The sequence below is a fragment of the Aotus nancymaae genome, unplaced genomic scaffold (assembly GCF_030222135.1).
Source record: "Aotus nancymaae isolate 86718 unplaced genomic scaffold, 86718_ANA_hifiasm-v0.15.2.pri h1tg000014l, whole genome shotgun sequence".
NCBI lineage: Eukaryota > Metazoa > Chordata > Mammalia > Primates > Aotidae > Aotus > Aotus nancymaae.
This window is the reverse complement of record NW_026988425.1, coordinates 87,439,078-87,463,714: the sequence shown is the minus strand read 5'-3', so window position 1 is coordinate 87,463,714 and position 24,637 is coordinate 87,439,078. Positions and strand designations below refer to the sequence as shown.

At 40.9% G+C, this 24,637-nt stretch overlaps 1 protein-coding gene across 4 annotated transcripts in view; it reads left to right on the top strand.

Moving 5' to 3' along the window:
- The first annotated feature begins 202 nt into the window (after positions 1-202).
- The window catches only part of MCTP1 (multiple C2 and transmembrane domain containing 1), a 583,843-nt gene continuing 559,408 nt past the window's right edge, over positions 203-24,637 (top strand). For all 4 annotated transcript variants that reach the window (XM_064376156.1, XM_064376155.1, XM_064376154.1 and 1 more), the window contains exon 1: positions 203-931. In XM_064376156.1, the coding sequence (XP_064232226.1) occupies positions 203-931 (729 nt within the window). The remainder of the gene's footprint in view (positions 932-24,637) is intronic.

The following is a 24,637-nucleotide window of genomic DNA, read 5'->3' as shown; positions in this document are numbered from 1 at the left end:
TGCCTCGGCGGCGGCGGCGGCCGCTTCTTTCCCCCGAGCTGGCCTGAAGTCGCTGGGCACTCCCGGTTTCTGCTGCTGCGCCCGCCGCCGCCGCCACCGCCACCGCGGGGCCCCGGGAGGAGGCGCAGTCGGAGAGGGCGGAGGAGAAGCAGGAGGAGGAGGAGGAGGAGGAGGAGGGGAGAGGAGGAGCAGGGGGTGGAGGATGGAGCCCCGGGCTGCCGCGGCGGGCGAGACGGAGCCGGCGGCGGCGTCCTCCTCCTTCCAGGCCCGGCTCTGGAAGAACCTGCAACTGGGAGTGGGCAGGAGCAAGGTAGGCGGGGGCGGGGGTGGGCGCGCTGGGGGTCCCGAGCGCCGCACTGCGGACACCCCGTCGCCCTCCCCGCCACCCCCGGGGGGCACGCGGGGCGCACCGGCCGGCGGGAGTGGTGCAGGCAGCAGGTGGAGCGGCTTCAAGAAGCGGAAGCAAGTGCTGGACCGAGTCTTCTCCTCCTCGCAGCCCAACCTGTGCTGCTCCTCGCCGGAGCCCCTAGAGCCCGGCGGCGCCGCCGGCAGAGCCGAGCAGGGGTCCACGCTGCGCCGCCGGATCCGCGAGCATTTGCTCCCCGCCGGAAAGGGGCCGGTGGCGGCCGCGGGAGCAGCGGGAGGGACGCCTCCTGGCGGACGCTCCCCGGACTCGGCTCCCTCCTCTTCCTCCGCCTCTTCCTCCCTGTCCTCCTCGCCCCAGCCGCCGCCGAGGGGGGACCACGCCCGAGATGAGGGTGAACGGCGTCGGGGCCCCGGGGCGCATTTGTACCATCAGAAGAGCTCCTCTCTGCCGGGCACCGCCTGCCTGGAGCAGCTGCTGGAGCCGCCGCCGCCTCCGACAGAGCCAGCGCGGAGCCCCGCGGAATCTCGGGTCCCGGAGACAGGCGAGGAGCGCGGCAGCAGCCAGGTGAGTGCCGCTGGGCGCGGCCGGAGACCCGGTGCGCGTGGCCACGCCTCCCGCTTCAGGCGGTCACCACCCGGGGAGCGCGGGGCCGGGGACGGGGGGCAGGGGCCAGGACGCGGGAGAGAAAATGCTATTAATTCTAAGTAGATGAAGCAGTGGAAAGAAAACATCTCGCTCTAGTTTAGCAAAGATGAAAGAGTTCTGACCGGCACCCAGACTTTACTTTTGATAGAAATGATACCTGTCACCAGAAGCTTTCTGACTAGCCAATGAAAAGTTAGACCTAAAGTGGGTACTTTTTAGAGGTTTCCTGGAAGGAGATGTCCAGCCAAGTCTCATCTTGGCAAAAGAAAAAACTAACCCAGTAACTTAAAACAATTACAACCACGTGTGGTGGTGTGGAGGCAGCACCATTTGAAGCAAATGGCTGGCAGGAAGAAATAGAAACGTGGAGAGGTAATTTATGGCACCTGTGACGTCCTGTGCTAGGGAAAGCATCATCGCAGGACTGCTCACTTTCCGGCACCCCCTTTGTAAACCTTCCCGGCTGCAAGTGGGTCATTCATTGCCCTTAAAGTGGACAGCAGGAGCGTCTCCTCCCAGTTAGTCAAATGCATATAAGCCTTGAGAAATTTTAAGTCATCCGAAGCACTTGCTTTTAAAGTATGCTGCTTTATACTTCTTGTTAACTGCTGAGACAAAAGTCAAGGATTTTGTTAAGTGCTTTTATTAGAAATTTTATGTGTGGTACCCACAATGTGTCCCACTGAATTGGCTGTTTTTACCCCCTCAGCCTCGAAGAGGCACTGCTCTTTTTGTAAATGTTTATCAAATCATTTTAATTCTAGAAAATATTTTGGAAGTTTCACTCTGCCAGAGACCTAAAGAACATTTTTCTCCCAAAACATCTTAGTTTATTTAAACTTTCTCATTGTTTTGACTCTGATTAAATATGTTAGATGAATGACACTTACATTAAAACTTTAGTAGCAGATTAAAAGCTCAGCTACAAGGAAACATCAGGCTGTGTTTTGAAGGGTAAGATATGGGAATAGATAGGCTTTCAGTTGAAAGTTTTTATAGCTTGTGGACTGATTTCTTAGTATAGCTCCAGAAAATAAACCAGAATACGAGTATGTTTTGTTACCTAATAAACAAATTTGCTCGCAGTAAGCAAACACCTGATGATCCAGAAAAAGATTTTATTAGAAGAGTAGGTAGAAATAATAGTGACAAAAAGACTAAATACATTTACCTGTTATCTTGAAAGTGAACTGGATAGAACCCTTGTTTTTGCTTTTAAAAGTAAAGTGATAAATGGTTTTAGAAGAATGTTTTAAATTCAGTATAGATGAATACTATATATTAAATGAAGTATTTATTTTTGAGTGTGTATATAATCCTAATGTATAAGAATTTTAGAGTTGGGAAACTTTACTTTTTTTTTTTTTCTTTCACTTTCAAGGATGATAGAACAACAAATAGTAATTTAATTATTTTGGAAGGTATATATCATATTACTGTGAATGTTAACTTACTAAATCACATTGCAGTTCACTGAACCAAAATATTTTCAAAGCAAAAAATAGATAACTGAATTTTTATGCTCCTTTTTTGCCAAAAAGTTTTCAGAAACTATCAATCTTTAAAAAACGCTACTACTATGTAAGTATTAACATACAAAAGATACTGACTTATTCTGGAGAAGATGCTAAACTAACACTATTATGTATGCCTTCACTATATGCTGGGCATTTTATAGCCCTACATAGTTTAACCCTCACAGCAGACCAATGTGATACAAGTTCTTATTGTCATTTTATAGATTAGTAAACCAATGCTCACATAAGTTAAATAACCTTTCCAGGGTCATACGGTTAGCAGATGACAGAGAGAGGTTTTGTACTCAAGTCAGTCTCCAGAATCTTTTTTCATTATTCCAGCTACCTTTGACAACTTTTAGAACTTGTTGCATTTTTTTAGATGACTTTGGTCTTACTGATGAAACTAGAGCCTTGCAAGTTTACGTGTATTCCGGAGATTTTTCCCCATGCCTATATACAATCAATTCTATAATGGATTAGCTATATTAATTTGTAATTTGTTCTGTGATGGATTGTTGCATATATATTTTATCACATTTACAAATGACATTATTAATCATGATCTATAACTCTGAAGAAGCTTTTCATTATAGAGAATCAGCATTTCAACATAGACATAAGAGAAATTAAAAAGTTAAAATATCTTTCAAAAAATAGGAGAAAGATGGGATATAGGCAGACCGAATGATAAACTCTGAGGGACTTGCCCAATGCCAGACACAGTCCCAGAAAGAGATACCATTTTTGGTCCTCAGCGTCTGCTGCTCATGGGGCTTTGTTCTCTGAGAAGTGGAGAGTTTTCTCTGTACTGAATCAGCAATACAGCTTTCATGAGCACTCTCTCACGAATGTAAAAGAGAGGATTTCTCAGTCCTGGAAATACTCTCTGCCCACCTCAAAGGACCCGGCTCCCCTCAGAGTGGGGAAGAGGAAGACATGGAATTGGAACCTGGAACTGGAGGGGGATTCATTCAGCTGCCCAGGAGTCAGCTTAGCTTTGCAGCACCCTTTCAAGCTTCCTGAGTATCTCAGAGATCTTTCCTTACTCTCAGCATCTCATCTCTAAAGAGACCTGGGCATGGGGAAGGGGCGTGTAGCACATACAGATTTCACCTTTATTCACAGTTCACAAGCACAGTGCTCAAGAAAGAAATACAATAAAAGTCCTTAATACATCTTTAGAGTGCCTAGATGAAGAGACTTTTCTTTCAAGGCAGAAATAAAGTTTATTGCAAAAATAGGCAAATTGTTTAATTTTTCTCTTGTTCTCTGCTTGATCCTGGCATAAGCCATGTTCTCCAACACACTCTCCACGTCTCCACCCCGCCAGCACAGCATGAGGCCCCAACAACATATGTGCACGTACTCTGACAGTGGGTGGAGATGTTAAGCAAAAGCAAAGAAAAAAAATTGCTTTGCTTTGGACTGCTGGGGAAAGAGATTTTGGAGTCACTGATATATGTGAGTAAAAGTGAACAAACCAGGCTACTTTCCATGTGCCTGCTATTGTGTTTTCGTTAGCCAAATATACCTTTGGAATTTGTACTAACAGACTTAATAATGCCTTGCTGTTGGGCCATGTGCATTATTTCAAATGTTCTGTTTTGAGAATGAGAAAAAAAAGAACCCCCTTTCTTCCCACTGATTCTAGTTCACGTGTTGGGCCATATTGTCATACCAGATGCATTTCATTTTCTGCAACACAGTTGGAAAAGATGCTTTCTCAATTTGTGTGCATATCAAAAATATGCCAATTTTATGTATTCTGCCTTGATGAGTTACTAAAATTATGTTTTGCTAGGATCAGAAAGTCAGTATTTTACGATAAAGAGTGAGGAATGAATACGTTGCATTTTTTTAGTGTTTTAACAAAAGCATATAGTATTTATGAATGCTGAACTTTTATTTTCTTCTCTTTAAATTTGATAAAATTGCTTACACAAAGGAGAAATGATATTTTTGAAAAGAATTAGGAAAAGTATTCAGTATATGTTAAATATGTTTTGAAACATAGCAAGAGGAATCTATTCATTGGGATAAGATTCCTAAAACATATCTGTAATCCTTGATAAAAAATGGAAACTATTTTCTACGATTAAGTCTATTTGTGAAGTATATCTTGCTTTATTATCTGAGCTTTTAAATAAAGGCTGTATTTAACAAAATGATTCAAAAACATGACTTGGGTTGATTTTTGCAATTTTTCAGATGTTTTTACTATTACTTCAAAGAACACAACTTCATCTTAAGGAAGGCATAGATTTAAAAATATAATTCCTATTATAAATGACTAAAGTCACCAAAGAAAACTAATAACATCAAATTTGAGTCCCTAAAACAATGTTAGTAGCTTGATACTGGTCTAACTTTAGAAATGACCCCTTTCAGATTGAAAGTGAGAGAGAGTGAATGAGACCTTAGAACATTTTGGAGCAAGGTGTAAAGTGGAGTTTGATGTGTGATAGCATTCATGAAAAGTGCTGGGATCATCATTTATTCCAAAGAAAGGGAGTAAACAGAATGACATATTTCCCTTTAATTACTTGCTATAATAAATATCTGGCAAATTTGAGTTGAACTATGAGTCTTGCGTAAATGGGAAGTGTTAACATGTAGATGTTATGAGAGATTGGCTTAAAATACAGCAAGTGTTCAATAAAAATTAGCAATTGCTGTTGTGCTTGCTATTATTATTGGAGAGCATATTATAGTTTTGCAATTGCTGCTATTACAAATAAGTGTGGGGTTAAAAAAATTAACGGGGTGCTTTGCCAGTCCTTTTTATTTAATTTAGGATGTGAACTATGTTACTTGCAGTGGTAGAAAAAGTAGCTCGTGACTCATCAAGGTAGTATTGGTAACATTACAGTTTTGTACAGCAATGAAAAAAAATCTTACCTTATTTTTAGCAAGCATGTATGCATTATCATGAAGAATGAATATGTTATGTTGAGGGAAAAATGTGATTAGCAGATTCATTAAAAAATAGAACAAACATTTTTCCTCCTGTTTCTTTTACCTCATTGTTTGAAAATGATTTCACAAAATAAAGGTTAATTGATACCTAAAGGAAACATGTAATATTGTTTCTTTGATTATAATATTATTTAATTATTTACCAACCCTGGCTAGTGGCGTATAAATAATATGTCTGCATTAACTATAAGCATTGACAAAATCTGCAGGTTTAGAAGTTAGGTTCATATATATTTTTTCTTCTTGGTCTCTATCTGCTTGTAATATTGTAGCGGACATCTGCTTTAGGTAAACAGAAGATAGTTATTTGAAACAGAAAGTTCTTTGTTTTAATTTCTTTTTTCTATTGGAAAACTTACTAAAAATCACATATTTCCCTACCTCAGTAAGTCAAGCATCCTAAATAAAATCATTTCTTGATAACTGAGGGTCATTATTTGCATTCTGGGCTTTGTTGGTTGGTTGGTTTAATGTGAATGAAGTAGAAATTATCCTAGAACTTGCTTTATATAAACTTGAATGTTTTTATAAATTAGAATATAAACCATACCTGTTTTTGACATGTTTACCTTTCTGTAAAACTAATTATTGAATCAAAGAAGAGGGAACCTTTTCTCAAGTCATTTGTTCACTTAACAGTCTTAAAGTTTTTGTAAATTTTGATTTGTCGGCATCATTGAAGATATTGTTTTTCTCTGCATCATTAACTTTAGGTGCCATTTTAATTTCCTTTTCATCATCAACCTTTTCTTCTAACTCACACTGCTTTTTATGGATCAGCAGTGAGAAGTTCACTATCCCTAACAATTCAAAATTTTATCCGAATACATTTTCCCCTCAATATGTAGCAGTTTCTTATCATTAGAAACTTTTTTTTTTTCTGGCAGAATATCAGGCCACAATATCCCTAACGTCTCCAAATATTTGTATTTAACTGTAGTATGGGTGCAATACGGAAAACTATATTTGTAATATAATGAGATTTAAAAGTCCTGCCTACTACTTTCTTAAGAGGAGAGTTTTCTTCTCTTCAGTAAAGCCTTTTCGAGATACTTTATACCAGCCTTATTTCCCATTCTCTTGGGTCCTAGCCAATTTGGAAAATTACAACAAATGTAGACAAGTGGACCTCTGAACATTTTAGGATCATTGTATCCTCCTAATCCCACTGGGTTCATTTAGAGAGGCCCCTTCAGCATTAACAATCTGAACCTGTTTTGCTTAAGCCTGAGCTACCTTCACTTGCCTCGCCAGCTCTGATGGAGTGGAATTTGGCAAGCCTTAGTACAATAGACCTAGTGAATCCTCATTGTAAAACAGTTCAGGGGAAGACTACTCAATAAATGGTGGCTGAATGAATGAAGGGATAAATGGATGGGCTAGAACTGTTCAGAGATAAGGTCTCTGGAAAAGCTTCAAAATTGCCTTATGTTTGTGAAGTGATATTATTGCCTTCTTGATTCCAAGTCCTTTTAAGCCTGGCAGATGTATTTGATGTTCCCCTCTTCCCCTAGCTGGTAGCTTGGCTTTTGCTAGCCTAGACTGACTTTAATTTTGGTTCTTGGGCAGACAAGAAACAGAATTAAAGTCTGGTGAAGGGAGGATGTGGCACTTACTAAGTGGCTGCCATATTGGCTCCCATGGAGGATAGAAAAGCATCCTGTTTCTGAGGTCTCTGGGTCAGGGATGTTGGACTGGGTCAGTTCGTGGTATTGGACACTGACTCTGGGTATCCATTTGTTTGCACCCAAGTCTACCTTTCTGGCCTCTGACATTGCACCCACACATCTGGATTCTTGATTCCTGCCTACATATCCTCATTTAGCTATGCCTCTGAGTCTTGAATTCTGCTTGGATCTTGGCTCAAGATAGTTTCCTTCCTTATTCAGTGCTGCTTCTCCTCAACCCATCTCCTTGACCTGTTCTTTGTACCTAGCACTTCTCCTGTATCTCAGACCCATCATTTAAGAAAGTCTCTTATCTTTAATTTACTCCCAGCCATGACTCAGATTAAAAATCCCAATATTGACTGGTGGTGGCTCATGCCTGTAATCCCAGAATTTTGGGAGGCCCAGCTGGGTAGATCACCTGAGGTCAGGATTTCAAGATCAGCCTGGCCAACATGGTGAAACCCCGTCTCTACTAAGAATACAAAAATTAGCTGGGTGTGGTGGCAGGCGCCTGTAATCCCAGCTAACTGGGAGGCTGAGACAGGATAATCACTTGAACCCAGGAGGTGGAGGTTGCAGTGAGCTGAGATAGTGCCACTGCATTCCAGTCTAGGTGACAAGAATGAAACTCTGTCTCAAAAAAAAAAAAAAATGCCAATATTGGCAAAGAATCCTGTCTTCACTAGCCTGGTTCATTCTGTTGCCTCTTAAATACAAAGTGTGTAAAGTGGAGTTCAGACAGATGGCCAGGTAATATTTACAGTGACCCCCTCCTGTCTAATGCTGAGCCTTGTTATAAAACACCAAATCCTCCCTCCAGAAAATTTGCATTGCCCGTCAACTTTATTTGCTTACAAATGATGGTTTTCTCCCGTGATGGACTAGACTAGAGCTGATTTTTCACTGAGCACGGTTCATTGTCTCTGTGTCCTTGCCCCTTTCCCTCCTATTTTTAAACATCTCACATGCCTACTCTTTAACATACACACCCACTTTTTTAGTCCTGCCTGCTTTCTTCTTTCTCCTTAATATTCTCTGTCACCCCTACTTTCTCTGCTGGCAAGGTCTGATTCTATTAACTAACTATTTAGCATCCAGAGATGAGCTGTCCAATGTGGCAACCACTAGTCACATTTGGCTATGGGACTCTGGACACATGGCTAGTTAGAATTGAGAAGGGCTGTAAGTGTAAAATGCACACATGCACACTGAATTTTGAAGACTTGTACAAAGAAAAGAAAATGAAATATCTCATTATTAAACTTTGTATATTGATTGCATGTTGGGATAACATTTTGGACATATTAGATTAAATTAAATATAATATTAAAGTTAGTGTTACAGGTAGAATTACATATGTGGCTCATACTTGTATTTTTATTGGATAGCACTGATCTAAAGCAGGGATTTCAAACTCTAAACTCCAATGCCCACAGGGGCCACCAAAGTAAAGACAGGGAGCCCAGAGAGTTTGGTGGGGCCCATAGCGGACCAGGGAGCCCCTGCCCCTTGAAGGAGCAGCTGCTTCTCAGATGATTACTGGCACCCAGGAAAGAAACTGTGTTGCCAGAGCTTGTAGATTTTTTAATAGAAGCCAAATTCCAGATTTTTGCGTGAAGTCTTCAGATTCTGAATTTTTGTCAAATAAATCATATATTTTTAAAAGCGTCGTAGGTTAAATAAAATATAACTCTGGCCTGAATTTAGCTATCAGTTTGAACTCCTGACTCAGAGAGGTCGCATCTGATTGCTCCCTTTCCTGCTTCCCCTTCCCCCAAGTGCTGGGCAAGTGCTAGGCATGTGTTGTCTGGGGCCATACATGTAGACATCAATATGACATGTAGGTGTCAATACATTTTACAAACTAATAGGATGAGTTCACCAGCCGGGAGAAATGGGTGGTGGGATGAAGGTCAGAATGCAGTGGGTTGGGGGTTACGTGGAAATTGCGAAGGTGGGAGGAGAGTGGCCAAGCAATTTGGCTTTATACAGAGGATAAAAGAAAGCAGTAGTGGGAGAAAGAAAAAGTGTTGGAAACAGGTCATTGGAAGGTTTTTATAAATGGAGATACCCTGAGTGAGTTGATGGGACAGAACCTATGGAGAGGGAGAGGTCAAAGATAAATGAGAAAGGGGGTAATTTATGGAATAAGGTCCCTAAGTACCTGGGTTGGGGTGGGTCCCACAGGCCATGGGAGAGAGGTCTCCCTTAGCCTTCAGCCAGAAGAAGCACCCATCTGCCAGTGCACATGGAAGGAGACAGTGTGGACGTGGATGCAGGGAAGTCTATAGGCTTGGTGGCAACAGTTTGAGGGTGTTCTGTCTGGTGGCCACTTCCTTGTTTTGAAGTGTGATTAGGATTTGGACACAGGGAGATGGTGAAAGACTATTGCCTAAGCACAAAGGCAAATAAGCATCCTGTGTATACAAAAAATAGGAAGTCAGTAGTGGGACTAAAATCTAGAGTGTGGGCAGAGGGTTAGTGAGAACAAAGGTGAGAGTGAAGGTGTGGCCAGATATGAGGGCTGAGGTGTGTACTCTCCAACCCTGGAGGCAATGGAGCAGGGCAGTGACTGGGTCAACCTGAGCCTTAGGAGGGTGAAACTGGCATGGAAACAGGAGACCATGAAGAGGCCACAGTAGTCTCAGTGAGAGCCTACAGCTGGGCTGTGCTCTGACCTTGGTGATGGAAAGATGGAAAGATTTGAGGGATCAGGAGTTTGCCTGAATGTCCAGGGACTGGGGAGTAGAAAGAGTTCATCACAGCATGTTTTCCCCTTTCCTTGTTTCTGATTTTTCCTAGCTCTGTTCAGAGATGCTTTTATTGAAATATCTTTATTTTTCCTCCATGGGTAAAGGTTGAGTTTGGGGTTTGCATTTCTGCAGAATGGCTGAGGGTTCCAGGCTCCTAAGTGTCAGAATGTATCTATTTACTATAATAGCTCCTATTCTTTAAATTATTTTGAGCTCTTCAGAATAAAAGGGTTCTTTTTTTTTTCTGCAGTGTCAGGCACTGAAAGTAGTGAGTATTAATAGAGCAAAAGAAAGGATAAAACACGTTAGTGTAAAAAATCAGGTAAAACAAGAAAACCTCCAACATATACCTGTTAGCTGAATTCTTATGGTGCTCAATGCCAGAGTGGCTAAATATTTTGAGAAATAGTTATAATGAAGAAGTTTGGGATCTAAGGGCTTTGTCGAAAATTTTTATTCTTAATCAAGGTAGTGTGTTGCAAACATCTTAAAATGCGCACTCTCTCTCTTATGCAAGGTTCATCTGTGCATGGCAAATGGTCGATTTCTGAAAACTACCAATAGATATTCTCTCAAAATAGAAATGATATTCCGTCTATACCCTTAGGCCATATCTGACTCTTCTTCTTATATTGAAATGTAAAATTCATTTTGATATAAGAATAATTTAACTATTTTAATTGTTGCTTTTGCATAGTATTTTCACCGCACTACACTGGAACTCCAAATGTTTTCCAAAATATCTTTTGGGATTGGAAGACTTTAGAGATGTTCTGGGTCACCACAGAGCAGTTGCCTCCTGCGCCCTGAGGGGCCAAACCCCCAAATCAGCAGGGACCGTGTTGTCTCTAGCTTCGAGCAGACATGGGCTGCACCTTCACTTTTCTTCTTTGCTTTTCTCTACTTTTAAAGGAAGCTGGAGGTGAGGAACAGTAATGGGGTCTGGCTGTGATGGTGACTTTGGCTGGTCCTGTCTGGACTTGTATACACACCAATTCAACTCAACAGAGTCGGCAAGTAAAAAAAAAGAAAATACTTGACCATTTGGGTCGTGGGTCATGCCCTCAGTCTCTCTCTGCTCCCTTTGGCCCACTATGCAGCAAAATGTTCTACACTCGGGCTAGTGCTTTATGATTTCCTTGCTTCCTCTGTGGGAATCAGCAGAGTAAGACAGAAGGGAACAGTCAGAGATGGGAGGGAGACCTGCAGTTGGCAGAATTTCTGAGGCTGCATGCTCTCTGCCTCTGGGCTTTTCAAGGAAGACAGAGCATTTTAAAGTGGATTTATACCTATTATTTATCTGATATTTTCACTTTCTTTGACTTCAACTTTTTCCTACGGGACATTTGCCAGGATCGAGGAAGAACTATATGGAATTTGCCATGAGAGGATCTTTGTATAACTTGTGTGACAAACCCTGATTAGCCTATGGAACTGTGTTGTGGGACTATCCAGGTGGTGTATTATTTAGGTCTTGGCTCTTCCTTCTCTGCCCTCCAGCTTACCTGCTTTTAGCTATAATATCAGTTTTCTTTCTTTGCTTGGAAAATGGGCAAGGAAAATAAAAAAAGGACAGGCAATTTTTTTATTAGTAGCTTTTATAATATATATATATATATTTTCATGGCAAAGTTTAAATAATTGGTTCCTATGATGATTGTGACATTTTTGTGTTGCTTTGACATATGCCTCACACACACATGTGTGCACACATGGAAGATACCTTTGCCAGACATGGTTTATGCTTTATGCATGTGCCTGCTCTTTCACGAATATTCTATTTTTCACTGGACTCAAAGATAACCAGGACCGGGCGCGGCGGCTCAAGCCTGTAATCCCAGCACTTTGGGAGACCGAGGCCGGTGGATCACGAGGTCAAGAGATCGAGACCATCCTGGTCAACATGGTGAAACCCCGTCTCTACTAAAAATACAAAAAATTAGCTGGGCATAGTGGCGCATGCCTGTAATCCCAGCTACTCAGGAGGCTGAGGCAGGAGAATTGCCTGAACCCAGGAGGCGGAGGTTGCGGTGAGCCGAGATAGTGCCATTGCACTCCAGCCTGGGTAACAAGAGCGAAACTCCATCCCCCCCAAAAAAAAAAAAAAAAAAAGATAACCAGAAGAATGCCAATATTCTTCCACTTCTAAATTTAATCTTCCACTTTAATAGTATTAAAGTAATAGATAGTATTACATTTAAATAGCAATATAATCTTTACTCATGGCTTTAGTTTATCTAGTCTATTCAGATGTACAAAAATTAGTTCAGCAAAAGGGGAAAAAACAATTGGAAGACAGAATTTGTGGTCACTAAACCACTATGGTGTGTGTTCTACAAAAGAAATGAATAATCTTTGAATTTAAAAATTTTATATATATTTATATATATATATGGAGTGCCATATAGAAAAATATAGTATTATATATAATTTATATATAATTATGACATATATAAAATCTGTGATATATAAGGAATGCCTTTCCTTTAGTAGAATAGTCATTCTCCTGTAAGTGTGTATTGTATTTATAGCCACCATGGAAGAGTACGATTGAATTATTCCCTTAATCCTTTCAGTATGTCACAATAACTAATATCCATCATTAGTATTTTCAAGCATGGCCTGCCTTAACTCGCACAAAATGAACCTTACAGGTAAAAATTAGGGAGGTACTTTGGTGAGTTTCTCTATTGATATAGTTCTTTTTTTGTCTAATTTAAGGAAGGGAAATATTTTTAGGATCATAAAAATATATTCTCATAATTACAAACATCTCATTTTTTGAGATCACCTCAGAATGAGAGCTGGTGAATGACTGAATTAGGAGCAAACGAATCTGAGACAGCAGAGCCTTCCTGTGTAGTGGGCGGCTGCCTAATGTAATGTCTTATTTTCTGTTCATGTTGCCATGCTAATGCCTCTCATGGCTCTATTGGAAAAACATTTCTTACACTGTTTTATTACTTTCTTCATTCTCCTAATTATATCTGGATTATATCCTGAATGGTATATTTATAAATGCCCATTTCATATTTTAAAATCTATTCTTTTTCTAGGAGCATATGTCTAAAGTGAGTTTCAGACAATACACACATTTCGCTTCTATTTGGTGCCAGAAATTTGTCGTGTGAGCTGGTTTTGCATAAGTGTACATGAACTTATTTATTGTGGTATCTATTATGGTATCTGTTGTGGTAGGGCTTACTCTTTACTATCCTGTCTTTGAATTAACTTTTGTTAAATCACAATACACTTTATTTATTTATTTAGAGACAGAGTCTTGCTCTGCAGCTGGGCTGTGCTCTGACCATGGTGATGGAAAGAGGGAAAGATTTGAGGGATCAGGAGTTTGGCTGAATGTCCAGGGACAGGGGAGAAGAAAGAGTTCATCACAGCATGTTTTCCCCTTTCCTTATGTTTTTGATATTTCCAAGTTCACCCAGGCTGGAGTGTAGTGGAAGGATCTTGGCTCACTGCAGCCTCCACCTCCTGGGTTCAAGCAATTCTCCTGCCTCAGTCTCCCAAGTGGCTGGAATTAAAGGTGCTTGCCATCACACCTGGCTAATTTTTGTATTTTTAGTAGAGACAGGGTTTTACCATGTTGGCCATGTTGGTCTCAAACTCCTGACTTCAAGTGATCCACCTGCCTTGGCCTCCCAAAGTACTAAGATTACAGGCATGAGTCACTGCGCCCGGCCTGCAGTCCATCTTCGAAAGCTGTGTTAGGTGAGGTCTGACTTGCTGACTGAGTTTCTCCCCAGCCCACACCGAGCTGGGCTCTCTTTGCTCAGTTGTGCCATCTCACCTCTGTCCTGAGGCCAATAAACATGTGGAGCTTCTTACCTTGTGCCATTTTAAAATGACACTTCATAACTAATATTAATAATAGCAACATACATAGCATTTATTATGTGTTAGGCACTATTCTAAGTGTTTTATCTATACTAACTCATATGTTTACTACAACACTTAGGTGGATGTCTTCTGCATTTTCCAAATGAGGAAACAACCACAGGAGATTAACTGACTTGCCCGAAGTTACACATCTGTATAATGGATCCAGGTCTGTGTCACCAGAGTCTGTGCCTTTAAACACTACAGAATAGGCTGCCTGAAGTAGGTTGTGCCTGAGGAACCCAGTTTAGAAAAATATCCCAAGTAAATAGCAACTTTTTTTTTTTTTTTTTTTTTTTTTTTGAGACAGAGTCTCACTCCGTCACCAGGCGCCAGACTGAAGTGCAGTGGCGCGACCTCGGCTCACTGCAACCTCCACCTCCCAGGTTCAAGCAATTCTCCTGCCTCAGCCTCCTGAGTAGCTGGGACTACAAGCACGTGCCACCACACCCAGCTAATTTTTTTATATTTTTAGTAGAGACGGGGTTTCACCATGTTGGCCAGGGTGGTCTTGATCTCTTGACCTCGTGATCCACCCACCTTGGCCTCCCAAAGTGCTGGGATTACAGGCGTGAGCCACTGCGCCCAGCCATAAATAGCAACTTTTAAATGACAGTTCTACTTAAAAAAAAATCCTTCCTTACCAGGCACCCCACTAAATCACCATCATTATTTTTGTTATTGATATTATTATTAGACATATATATTATAAGTCCTGAAATTTTGCATTTTCTGTTTCTATAGCCTCATCTTGTTTCTGTCATTACTGTTTTCTTGTCCCCTGAAAGGCATGGTATAAGGGGAAATAAATGAAATATATCTCTTAGGCATTCTATATACAGTGTATCAAAGAAACATTTATAGATTATATACATTGTCTCACTTATATCTCACAGCAATTTTGACAAAGAGATATTGTTAGTTGCATTTTATGTATGGGAAATTCTTAGAGAGGCTACGTAACTCTTCTGCAGTCCTGGTTTTGTCCATAGTTACTAAGTGGCAAAGCTGGATATTGACAGACATCTGATTACTACCAAGGCCATAATTTCCAGGCTACCCACTGCTCCACCATTAGTGAGGCCAGATCACTGCACCAGTGCTAGATACAAGTTTGGTACCCAAACCCATGATTTGTGGTTGAGTCTGAATGTCCCTTAACACCAGCCTTGCTGATAGGTCTGAATGTCATGATTGTTTTGGAGAGAAAGCTGGAAGAAGGTGCCACTATTAGTTGGAGAAAAGTTTCCAGTGAGTGAAAGTGGGTTAGTTTATTTGTTGGCTCAGTTCTGAGACCTCATAAGTGAATATTTTCAGATCTTTCTTCTTGTAAGTTCCATATATGTATCATGACTTCAAATCATGTTGTTAAACTCCTCTGAAAAAATAATGCTATACATTCTGTATTTAGTCTAGGAGTTATGATCTTTGGACAGGAAAAAGAACTCTTTTCTGAACATTAGTTGTTTTGTAAAGGTGTCTGTTTGGGGTATATTCCTTGAACAAGGAGAAAGCAAGATATGAGATAATGTCTTCTGAATTTGGCACAACTTCTAATGTTTCTTAGTAAAAATATGACCAGCATGCAAATCTTAGACTTACGCTTGTTGCTGTCTTAATTGATTTGCAGACATTACTTCATTTAATCTTTGTGACAACAGCAAAGCAGTGGGAATTCTTAGCCTCATTTTATAGATGAGTCAGTGGAGGCTTGGAAAGAGAGAGGACATTTCTCAAGGTCACACAGCAGAGCTCAGATTTTGTACCTAAGAACTGGCTCCAAAACTCATGCGTCTAACTGCTATGTTATCGGCAGCTTTCTTCGACATTGAAAAGCTGCTGGGTCTGCTCATAAGTATTGTCTTGTAGCTGTTTTCCAGATCTTGGAATGGGGAGAATGATCAGTTAAAATGTTCTGTATAATAAACCAGCTCCAGATATATATGTGTAGCTGGAAGATTTCCTTCCAATTAAGTACCAATAATTTTAGTAACCATCTTTCTCTTTATCCCTTCCTCAAATATTTATGAAATATCTGTGTTGCGGTAGACATAGTATCTTGTTAACACCTTGATAATAAGACAATTCCTGCCCACATCGAGCTTATGATCTTATCGAAGAAACTTCCATTCCATTAAAAAATACACAAATCATTACCAATTACAATTGTGATAAGTGAATCAGAGGAGTACAGAGAATTGTAGGAATGAATCGTATAATAAGAAGTCCCAACCCAATCTTGAGAGAGGGAGGATCAGATAGGGTTTCCCTGAAGAAACATTTAGGATAGAATGAAAATAATGAATGGGAGTTGGCCAGATTTCTTCAGGGTGGAGGGGAAAGTCAGGGATGTGGCAGACAGTTCTGGGCAGAGGGAACCACAGCAGGAGGCACTTAGAGAAAGATTGCTTGGGCAGTGGGAATTTGGTGATTAAGAGGGAAGGTGTGTGTGTATTTTGGGGGAGATGGGTCTGGGATTGGTGGCAGTGGCCAGATTTTGCAGGACCTTGCAGATTATGGGGAAATTTTGGACTTTAGCAAGCTCTGAAGCAATTTCGAGAGCCTGGATGCTCAGCCTTGAAGGGAAGAATCATCTTCAGGAGACTTCATGTCCTTGATCTGGGAATAGCTTTCCTTTGCTTCTATGTGTGGAACCACATTGTACTCACAAAGTTGTCTTATAAAGAGAGAGGGAAGTAGGTTGGAGCTACGTTTCCCTATTAGGATATGATATTTTTAAAATATTGACAAAAATAGAAATACCTAGAGGATGAAAATATCTTTCCCCCTGGAAAAACATGCCATTTCATTCTTCCTATTGCTGTTTTTATTGAGTACTATTGGAAAGTAAATGAAGGCAAGAAATGCAATCTAATGTCTCATTATCAGTGCTCAGGGGAGAGATATCTCCTAGGCAGCACATTTCAGAGCCTAGGTAGAGATGAAAATTAGAAAGCTCAGTGATCCAGATGTTATAGCTGTAAATTATAAAACAAAAATGTTATATCAGGAGCTTTCAACTTCTTTCCTGAAGTTAGGGTGGGGAAAAGATGAAAAACTTTGGAAAGGGTTCTGTAAGGAAGTGTACATTTAAAAATCTGTATTGTTTGTTAACATAATCATGGGTTAATTAGGAAGACTTTCATTGAACAGATCTAAAGCATGGTAAAAGGGATTTAATTTACTATACATTTTCCTGTATATTTTCTCAGATATAAAATCTAAATTTTATATTTCCATGTATAGCTAATCTTCATTTTTATGAAACAGATTTGTAGCAATGTTCTCAAGCAAGAGGGAAAAGGTAAAATGTGTAAAAGCTCACTATTACATTTGTTATACAATGTTATAGGATGGAAAAGGAGGAAATGTCGAAATATCTCATGGAGACTGTTGTCTGTCATACAATCAAAATTGAAGTGGCAACATAAGCCAGCCTACCTGCTATTCTGTGAAAGCTCAGGGTATAGATTCTAGCACATCTGGCAAATGTGAGTGATCAGAAGTTGTTCCAAGCCCTGCCCAATTGAGGTTTCCCATTCTCTGCTTTGACCTCCACAGCCAACTACTACAATGACCAGTATAAACATGGACTGCTCTAAGCACCCACGTATTACCGCTATCTGGACTAGGAAATAGCACCTAGTAAAAATTCTCAATGACAGAAGCCATGCCCAAGTTAAAAGTGTATAAGAATCTACTTATTCTTTTATCTGCTATTATGGAAAAATGTGATGAAGTCTTTTTGTTGTTGTTCTTCATGTAGTATTTTACTGGAGTCATAACCAAGTAAACGTTATACTATTCAAACAGTAAAGGGATTTAAACAGTAATTCTAATTCTATTTGGGTATCATAAACTGTTTTCAGAAACTAACAAAGGTTGTGATATTATCCCCATAAAGAAACAGAAATGTACACAAAACCAGAATCGTGCATTCTTTCTCAAGGAACGAAATTCATGACTTTCAACCCATGGACTCCAGAACCCTTAGTTAATAACCTTGGGTAAAAGGAAGACTCATTAATAATTCTTATGAAAATTAGATGGCTCCATTAGTATTATAAAAGTTAAAACTTGAGTCTCTGAAATTTCAACCATGGCCTGTATAGTTATTTATCCTAGAACCTTGCAGGGCACGTGGATTGATTTTTAGAAGGAAAAATCTGTGGACTCACCTCCTAAAAATAGGTCTAGATGTCCCCAGAAATAAGGCAACTGTAGCCTGCAGCATTTACCAAAGAGACCAGGGTATGAGGGGAACCCAAGTTTGGAGTTTCTTGCTAATATGAGGTTCTGTTTCCTAGAAGTTGATTGCTGTTTCCTTCTTATGCATTCTTCTATGAGACTCTTCTTTGGGTCTGAGCCATTGAGAAGCAAGATTCCTACCAGAGGCTGTGGTATCTAATAGAAGCTCTCTCTGATTATCCTCCTCAGTTGTCAACATTTGCTGACTGCTGCCTACACACATAAGGAATTGAAAATCTGTTTTAGATTCTGGGAACCCAATACTCCTGCACTCCAGAGATTTTTTTTCCTCTTAGTTGGGGAGATAGCATATATACATCAAAGATGAATGTCACTATCAGGTAGCATAGACATTCTACTTTTAAGTAAATAAAACCATGGGAATCCCTGTGTCTTGGGAGATAAATACAGAGGCTTAGTGACCTCATTTGCGACAATTACTTGAACATTTGGTCTGGTTTGCCCCAGCGGTAGTACACTCTCAGCCCTCTGTTCACTTCTTCTCATTGATTTCATGGCCATCTTATAAATGTGCAGAAAATGTAGAAGCTCGCATTCTGAAATCACCATGAAGAAAGAGTTTGGTTAGAGGGCCGTTCTCAAACCTGAGAGTTGGATGATTCAGAGGGATATGGATCTGTGCTTGTGCACTCTGGGCTTTGATAAATGAAAGCACAAATAATTACTTCCTTTAAAATAAGCCAACCACAGGCCTAACTCATAGCTCCTTGCCTGGAAGCCTGATTCCCTGCTTGGGGCAGCAGCCTATGAAAAGGAAGCTGGATAGAGCTGAGGGTGGAATATGAATGCCTCTTGGACTGAAGCTTGGTGTACAGAGGCAGAAGACTGAGCTGCTGCTGGGGCTGACTATGCCTGCCAGAGGGGGCTGACTAGGTTCTGCCAGCCAGGCCATGCTTGAGAGCTAAAGAGGCACACAGTAGTTCCCCACATGATACTGGGAATGTTTGAGGAGAGGTGGGTAGGAATGGAGATGTCTAATGAGATGGATGGAGCAGAGCCCCCAGCATCAGGGACGGCCTGTTCACGAGCCTTTCATTGCAAGTTATAGGAGTTCACCTCATCCTGGATTAGGCTTCAAAGGAGAGTGTATTGGTGACACCTGAAAAGACCCAGGGCAGGCTGGATCCACACTTCAAATAGTCATCAGGTCTCTCTGTCTTTACCCCACCACCCCCTGCCACCTTTCTTTCCTTCCTTCTGCCAGAATTGCTTGGCTTTGGGCATCTTCTGTCTCAGGTGGACTCTCTACTGGCGGGTCTCAACATCTCTAGGTACACATCCCCTTCACAGCTGTGCCTGCCCAGGGGAGAGACCATGCTTGGGAGTGAGTCACATTGGAAGTGATTTGGATTCTCACTGTCCGCTGTGGCCAGTGGGTGCTTTGGGCAGGTCGTGTGCATATTTTGGAACTCAGAAGTGAAGGGCATTCAACCAAGCACTGTGGACTGAGAGTGGGAGAGAGGTGAGTCTTTAAAGGCAAATAAAATTGCTCTGGGCAGGCAAATATTTCCAGTGCCCACATGGGGTTTGGTCAATACCCCAGCAGTGAGGAAGATGAATAATCAGCCATCCAGAAAATCTATCTGTGAGCTGCTGGACTCAGCTGCTGGTCTGGAGTACTGCCTTGGAGAGGGAGGCTGTTTTTCTATGTTTTCAATATAAAATGAACATAGAGTATATAATTTTAAAGTGTATATCAACTAGGCTTTTAATGCTTTTCTTCGTGAATGGGGTTTAGTATTTGAAAATCCATACTAATGAGATGACAAGTTTTAAAGTCAACTATGGTACAAATGACAGCACCTGAGTTCACCTAAAGGCTTTCACATTGATGAAGTCCTACAATTTTAGAAAAGAACTTAGAAAACATACTTTAGAGAGGTAGATACTGATGCTCAAGGGATGAATACACTTACCATCCTGTTCTCCTCCTTTCAGAGCCTAGAATATAAGTAGTTCCTGATCCACACTCCACTTGCAAGCAGCTTCATTTACACAAATATGCGTTAGTAGGGTTACCCATTGCTGCCTCAGCTTCTCTTACTGTCCCTGTCATCACACTTTGCAAGAAGAAGGTCCTTTTAGGGGATGTGTGGTATAAATACAAAGGAAGAGAAGAAACAGTGTAAGAGAAGAATAGCCTAGGAGAGTTGCCTGCCTCTGGGTGGGGACTGGACTGGTTGACTTTGCCCATAGGGAAGAGAGGTGGAGGCAGACTGTCTTCCAGAGCTCAAGTAAGTCTTAACCTCTCTAAACTTCACATATCTTTTCTGTAAAACTGGGGGAATAACATACTAACTTGATGGTGCTGTTATGAGGGTCCGAGGAAGCAATATAAGTTCCTGGCACATGACAGTGTTCAATCCACATTCTTTATTCTCCTCCACTCCATCACTGCTGATAGTCTGTTCCTCTCCACTTTTGAATGAGCAGGTATCTTTAAACGTTATACTGGTGTCTCTTGGAGCCTTCAGGAATGACCATTTATACTTTAGCATGAATTAACTCAGCTAGGTTCTTGCCTTCTAATTTCTGGATAGAACATTGTAAATTTTGAGCAGTGAGCGTGGGTGCAAGTGATTTAGCTCAATCTGTAGAATTTGTGGCAGCAACCTGGGCCTGGATGGGTGCCACAGGACTTAGTATGGAGGAGGTGACTGGGAGAGGCTGGAAACTAGTGGAGTTTTGAATGGAGGTGTACGGGAAGGGAGGGATGAGATGCTAACTACAGACTTGCTTTGTTCCATAGCTTGGCTGCAGAATACCCATTGTGGGTCTGGCAAGGGAATGGGAAACTGTCATGTTCTCCTCTGCCACCTTCCTGTCCCTCATGATTTCTTGCTCCCTGAACTTGGGCTGGAGCTGCTAGAAGCACATTAGGAGGTCTCATCTGGAAACCAGCTCCCATTAATCACATTGCTTCTCTGGGCAAATGAAACCAGTAAACACAGCTTTCTAATGAACCTCTGGACTTTCCCCAGTTCAGGAAGTCAGGGGCCACTTGCACTGCATAGATAATGTTTTCATAAGGCTTAGCCTTCATACACTTGCACAATGTTTCTGTCACGTCTTAAAATGGAAGGCCTAAGCAGGAGTCACTTGTAGTCACTTCCTTTGCTTCATATATGCTTTGCACATAGTAAATGCCCCATAAATGTGAGATCAAATTGAATAATATATGATTTGCCTATTAATTGAAAAAAAGCTTTTAATTTTTAAAGTACTATACAGAATAACTAGGGATAGGTGACATTGTTTGACATAAATGAACTTTACCTTTAATTTTTTTATATTTATTGAATAATTTTGATATTTATTAAAAAATATCTCAAGGGGCTAGTTAGCCGTAACTGTTTGAGTTTTTAAGTTTTTAAATTAAGTTACTTTTTAATCCTACTGAGAATTTTCCATATTGCTACAATTATGTTTACAGGGAGTTTATTTTTCAAGGTTAAATGGAGATAGTCACTTTCTCAAATAGAGATATTCTAACTTGATTTCTAATCTTCTGAGCACACAGCTTATCCATGCAGTCCTGTCTCAGATTTTAGTTCTGAGAACTGATTTAGGCATCTTTATCTCATTGTTGGTCCTTTTATATTATTTTTATGTCTGGTTTCCTCTCACTTCCTAAAAATGGGTGTAATACTTAAGAACAATGATGCTTTTGGTATCTTTTTAAGGTGTTTACAGCATGTCTGCCTTATGGGAGGTACTGTGCTTGGAGCCATTGAGTAGAAGGTGCTGGCTGGTGTAGCCATTTCACACTCGAAATGAACTATGTGCTCTTAGAAATCACCTGTGATCCTGTCATCAAAAAACGTGTCTATGGATTGTGGGATTGATTTTCAAGAGTTATATTCCCTTAATTTCAGCTCGACTCATGAATGTAAATGAATAGGCAAAGAGTTAGCAAGGATGGACTTGTCTCTGCCCAAATCCCCTCATCTCGAGATGGGCCCATCCTGAGGCTGCTGGGGCATGGACTGTGATGGCTTCACAGCTGTGCCCCTACTAGGCATTGCCCTTGGCCTCAGGACACAGCCTCTCCCAAAGCTATGTCCCTCCAAGTGGCCAACGGCTGATTAATGAGGGCTATAAAAGCCCAGCCCTCTTGCTTCTATTTGGGGCAACTCTGCAGTCCCAGCTCCAGAGCTCCCTGTAGGATTGAGGGAGCCCTCAGTTGAAACCACAGTGTGGGTCACCTTCTCCTTCTGTCCAGTCCTGACTCCTTACTTCCTTATGGATGTATCTCCCAGGGCATCCCAACCCACCCCCAATAACCGGCCAGACATACCTCTGCATTGCAGAGAACATTTATAAGGAACTCCATCTGACTGACATCATTGTCGAATTTCTTGAAGAGATCTGTAAGTTTTAGGAAGAAACAATCAGATGTCATAGAAACAGTGGCAACAAATTGTGAAGGGCTTGGTGACAGATGAACATTTCGAAGACAATCAAGAGAAGTTTTGCTGATTGGGTTATACCCAGGCTTAAAATAACGTTTATGGAAGGATGAAGAAACACAGACGTCCCAGAGAAGATGAGCGTTAGGTGGCACCAGAGTGCAACAAAATTAAATGGAGATTGGAAGTACTACAAAAAATCGTTTATTACAGAAAAGAAATTAGGTTTTTAAATAAGCATTTCAAAAAATCACCAAATGCTAATGTGGGAGGAATCTTTTTTTTTCAGCTACAGAATCACACTGTAGCCGGGAGATTCAAGTGCTGCAGAAAATTATTATAAAGCACCAACTGCATACTATTCATATATGTACTGCTTCATTGCAAGGATCAGGAAATGGTCTTTAGCTGTGAAATCTAAGAGGATATTTGGTGTTTATTATGAATCAGAGAACAAGGTCTCAAAGTGGTTAAATGGCTTTCCAAACAGTACATTTGTCTGGTGCATAGCAGCTATTCAGATATTTATTGAATGGATGCTGAAATCAAGGAATAGGGCTGGGAACAAATTTCAGATATTTTCCTTACTATCTAGAGGAATGGGAATTTAACTCAGAAAAGCTTCACAGTCTAATAGGACTTCAGCTGCTTCGGGTTAGCTATTGTAGGTAAATATGCTATTTTAACTCTTTAAAAATGCATAATGAACTTCTAGGGATCTATTGCAAGGACATAATCAAAGGACATATTGCAAGGACATAAATCAAAACAAATTTAGAACAATTCTAAATATGTTTAGAATTGTTCATCACTCCATTACTTTTAACAGAAAAATTGGAAATTGCTCAAATTTCCAATAATAGAGGAATGCTTAAATAATTACAATAAACCCTCTGGGTTATTACTTGGTCATTTGTTCTGTGCAGGAAACATGTGAAGGGAGAAGAAAACACACACACAATACCTTTATCCCAAGTGTGTGTCAATACAGATATAGTAAGCAAAAGCAAATTGCAATAGGAAGGGGAGAAGGGAAAGGATTTATATATATACAGTTACCAGACTATGGAGGATTTGTCACCAGGCCGGGGGGCAACAGCCTCGGCTCCAGAGTCCACTCATCCGTGCACAGATGAGGGGAGGTCTCAGGAAGCTTCGGTGGTCCGGAACCCTAGCTCTTTTTGTAAGGAGTTATTTGGCATGAGGCCCAGTCACGAGGGCCCTTTGTGACCAGGGTCAAGGAACACAAAAAGGTCAATTTGTTTTTGCAGTTGTCAACTCTTTTTCAATAGCTAACATATAAGAATAGATGGAAATGGAGATTTCTCTAAAACAGACTGGATGCACGCCTCAAGGGGCTCACACAACCTGTTCCAGGACTTAGTGACCATTGTTTGTGTCCATGTTCAATTGAGTTCAAATTTAGTATTTAACTTTTCCTCCACATTCAGCCTCAATTAGATACTCAGTTGTAGGAAAATACCCTTACAGATACATGGGAAGGCATAGTTGATATAGATTACAGATACAGGGTAAGCACAGGAGAATTAACAGCACAGTTAATAAAAACCACACCCACCATGGTTTTTCAAGGAGAGTAATATTGTGAGAATTGTCGGGAATATACACATAACATTCAGTATGCAGCAAGACAAACCCCTCCTTGGACTGCAGTAAGCATGTCTAATGCTATTCAATTTTGCAACACAACAGTACACAGCTGAGCAAATTCATCTGATAACATAAGTCCAGTGCTACTATCGTTAAGTGCTTTTTCTACATGTAAACTTAATATTTTAATTTGTTGCTGAAGCAGGATTGTACTGGTGGCAGGGGAGAATACTGTGATAGGGTACCACCACCAGGGAGTCCAGATTACTGGGAAGGGAAATACTATCCCAGATGGTGGATGGAATTAATGGCCACCCCTAAATGCATCTCCCCATCCAATGTGGGGGCAGGTATCGCCACCCATAGGATCCCCATACCCAGAGGACTCCCCCTGGGGACAGCAATGGTTCTGATATAGTGTATTAAGGTGTTATTAAAGTAGGAAAGAGATTGTGTTTCTCTGGGGGCGTATGTGTTGACAATTGCCTGGCAGGAGAAAGCCCAGAGTAACATTAGAGGAGCC